We start from the raw sequence: 3,287 nt of genomic DNA, 5'->3' as shown, positions 1-3,287 counted from the left end.
TTAATCGATAATAAACAAAACAGAGCATGTAATATGATCAAAGGAAGGATCACAGTAAGGGTTTAGTAGTACCTTTATAAATCGTAGTTCAAGTTGAAGAAGGTTTCTTTGTATACGACATTTTTGTGTGGCCCTTCAAATGCTCATCGGTGTCATTTACCATTATTATTTTCAGCCCACTGGGGTCAGTGACTCTTGAAAGTGCTACGTATAGTTGACCATGGCTGAATACAGGTGTAGGGAGATAGAGGCCAACGAATTTTAACGACTGACCTTGGCTTTTGTTTATCGTCATTGCGTAACATGGTCTGATCGGGAATTGTATTCGTTGCATGACAAACGGCCACTTTGTTTGTGTGGAAGTGAGGACAATTCTTGGTATTATGACCGTTTTCCCTATATGAGAGCCAGTGATTATTCGAGCTTGGAGAACAAACTTTTGGAAGTCGGTTATGATGAGGCGTGTTCCATTACACATGCCTGCGCTCGGGCGTAGGTTCCTTAATAGCATAATTGGCTGCCCTATTTTTAGTTTCAACTTGTGAGGGGGAACTCCTGGGAAATTTAATTTATTTAAAAATTCCACGGGGTATGCGTGGTGTTGATCGATGTTGTCAGTTGAACCCTTGCAAATCTCTTCAGAGCTTTTAAATATCATTGATGCACCCTCGAGTATCTTGAACATATGTTTGTTAATCTAGGCAGCGTCATCATTCCGTGGTGTCAAGATCGCCTGTTCACGCAAGTACTCCTCATCTTCTTGTCTTACGGTGAAATCTTGGAAAATGGTGTCAACGATTTCTTCAATGGGAGGTTTTTCAGATCTGACAACGAATTCATCGGGAATCTTTATCCATGTTGGTTCCTCTTCTCCATCTTTACACCTTGCTGGTACTTTACCTTTGCCTACATCAAGGACCCATTTATTGAATGCGTGTTTCCGGATATCATGTGCACCATCAGCACTGTATTCATTTACTCTCATGATATGGGAAATCGTATGCAATTGATAGTGATGCCAAAGGTCTGATCTATTGATGCATGCATGAATAACCTCTTGTCGCTTGCCTTTTGGTATTACGGGCAGTATCTCCCGGAAGTCGCCTCCCAATAAGATAGGCATACCGCCAAAAAGTTTCAATATGTTTGCATCATCCTTAGCGCCCAAAATGTCTCGCAAGGTTTTGTCTAACGCCTCGAATGCAAATCTCCGAGTCATCGGAGCTTCGTCCCAAATGATTAAGCTGACTTCTTGAATAAGGGCCGCCAAGTGGGTCTTTTGTTTTATACCGCATGTACTGTTTTCCATCAATTCCAGGGGGATCACGAATCGACTGTGGGCTGTTCGTCCTCTGGGTAAAAGAAGGGAAGCGATACCTGCATTTTTTTCGGTGTTAGTGCTTTAATGTTTATATGTATTGAAAGGGTTGAGTTTGGTGCATAGTGTAGCAGGATATAACGGTACCCAACAATAAATTAACAAACTCTAAGAAGCAAGAAACAAACATACCTGAAGATGCAACCGCGAGGACAATCTTCCTTTCTGCTCGTAATTTTGCGAGGACAATCTTCCTTTCTGCTCGTAATTTTGCGAGGACAGCGGTGTATAGGAACGTTTTCCCAGTCCCACCAGGACCATATAAGAAAAAAATCCCTCCTTTTTTATGGGTTACAGCTGCTAAGACCTGTTGATAACAGTAGGAGAAAAAGAATTTTTTATAAAAAAAGGAAACATTAAGGGACAATGTTGTATACGAATGTTTTCCCATTGTAACCAGGGCCACATAAGGGAAAAGGCCCCCTTTTTCTGTGTTAAAGCCGCTAAGACCTGTCGATAGTAGTTATTAAATAGGAGGGAGGCAAAAATTTTAAGAAACCCTAAAAAAAAAAAACAAACCTGGTGATAAATTGCTAGTTGTTCTGGGTTGAGAGAGCTGAAAAGGCTCTCATGTAGAATATGCATGTATTTTATATTATAATTTAACTCGTCTCGAATAAGACGGTTGTCCATTTGGTTTTGCATAGATGGGTCGGGTTGTGAAAGCTCAGGGTAATCATCTAATGACTTTTCATTTTTATTTAATATGCCCTGAATTTCGACCAAGCAATAATTCTTAATCTGTTCATTGGTCAGGATCAAATTAGGGAAGTTGAATATTTTTCTTTTTTTATGCAGGATGTCGTCCTACAAAGCTTGCCAATTTAACTCCCAGAGTTGCAATGGTTTACTTACTTTGCAAAAGAGTAGAATGGTGGCAAATAACTCTTGTAGTTGCAAGCCCGATGCCCATAATGTCGCTTCTGTGATAGCCTGTGTCCATTCTCTGGCATCATTGACCAAACCATACGCAAAGTAGGCATCTTTAAATGTTGGATGTAATATACCATCTACTATACGTATTTCATCAAAATAACGAGGACCTTTTACTATATTAAGCAACATATGTAGATAATAACGTTCGCCTGAGGCAGGATTTGAGTACACTATGCGGCCAATGCTGGTTCGAAGTTTTCTCGTTGTCCACATTTTTGCATCCTGATTCCAAACATAATGTTGAGGGATTTTTGCGTATGTAAGCGTTCGTGCAAGCTCATCCAGTTTGTTAAGCTCAAACCACTATGTGAACATCGTTTCTTTAATACTCTCCTTTTTTTAATAATGCGGGTAGCTGTTGTGAATCACGGAGCGTTATCGATTGTTGATTTGGTAGATGAAATGACAATTTTATGACCGGTGGTTTTGAGTAGTGGATGTCATACGAAAACAACCTCGAGACAGCTTCACATGGCGATAAATAACGACAATCCAAATAATTCCTTATCTCGTCAACATCAATTACGTTTTCTCCACGAGAATCACCGCTGGGAATCATATTTTCTTGTATCACTATTGTTGCGTGGTCCGGCCCTTTGTTCAAGTATTTGAATAAGTATTTGATTGCCCGAGATCTATTGAACCACTCCACATTTATATGGGCATTGTATTTTAGAAGTAGATATCTGTTGTACGGGACCACAAAGCTGTTGTCTAGTGGAGTGTTGTTTTTTTTTTTAATTTGACCCCGTTGTTTCGATGCCTGTAGTGTTGTAGTACCAATAGTTCTTCATGCGGATGTTTTGAATCTCCACTGAACACCTAAATACGTCTACCGTCTACACGATGTAGGAATATAATTGAACGCAAGTTAGTGTGGTATGTTGAAATGGAGTATTAGGTGGAAAAGAATGTCAGGTCACACTTACGATGTTCTTTTTCCCTTTCCGCGCCATATCAAGGAGCTCGCGAA

The 3,287-nt window shown here is 40.1% G+C and overlaps 1 protein-coding gene across 1 annotated transcript; it reads right to left on the bottom strand.

The window, feature by feature from the left end:
* Positions 1-697: 697 nt before the first annotated feature.
* On the bottom strand, positions 698-2,873 carry LOC139868868 (uncharacterized). The gene is made up of 5 exons (XM_071857208.1): positions 2,733-2,873; positions 2,234-2,617; positions 1,898-2,119; positions 1,511-1,685; positions 698-1,377 (listed from the first exon to the last, which is right to left on the bottom strand). The coding sequence occupies exons 1-5, from the start codon at positions 2,871-2,873 to the stop codon at positions 698-700; spliced, it is 1,602 nt and encodes a 533-aa protein (XP_071713309.1).
* Between the last annotated feature and the right edge of the window lie 414 nt (positions 2,874-3,287).

The sequence above is a fragment of the Rutidosis leptorrhynchoides genome, chromosome 9 (assembly GCF_046630445.1).
Source record: "Rutidosis leptorrhynchoides isolate AG116_Rl617_1_P2 chromosome 9, CSIRO_AGI_Rlap_v1, whole genome shotgun sequence".
NCBI lineage: Eukaryota > Viridiplantae > Streptophyta > Magnoliopsida > Asterales > Asteraceae > Rutidosis > Rutidosis leptorrhynchoides.
The sequence above is the reverse complement of the archived record's forward strand: the minus strand, read 5'-3'. Positions and strand labels throughout refer to the sequence as shown.

Bases quoted from the DNA above. Each gene is read 5' to 3' on its own strand.
- LOC139868868 (XM_071857208.1), bottom strand. From the start codon at position 2,873: ATGATTCCCAGCGGTGATTCTCGTGGAGAAAACGTAATTGATGTTGAC. The intron at 2,618-2,732 runs GTCATAAAATTG...ATGTTCACATAG, and splicing joins TCCACTACTCAAAACCACCG to TGGTTTGAGCTTAACAAACT. The intron at 1,378-1,510 runs GTATGTTTGTTT...AAAAAAATGCAG, and splicing joins CCTCGCGGTTGCATCTTCAG to GTATCGCTTCCCTTCTTTTA.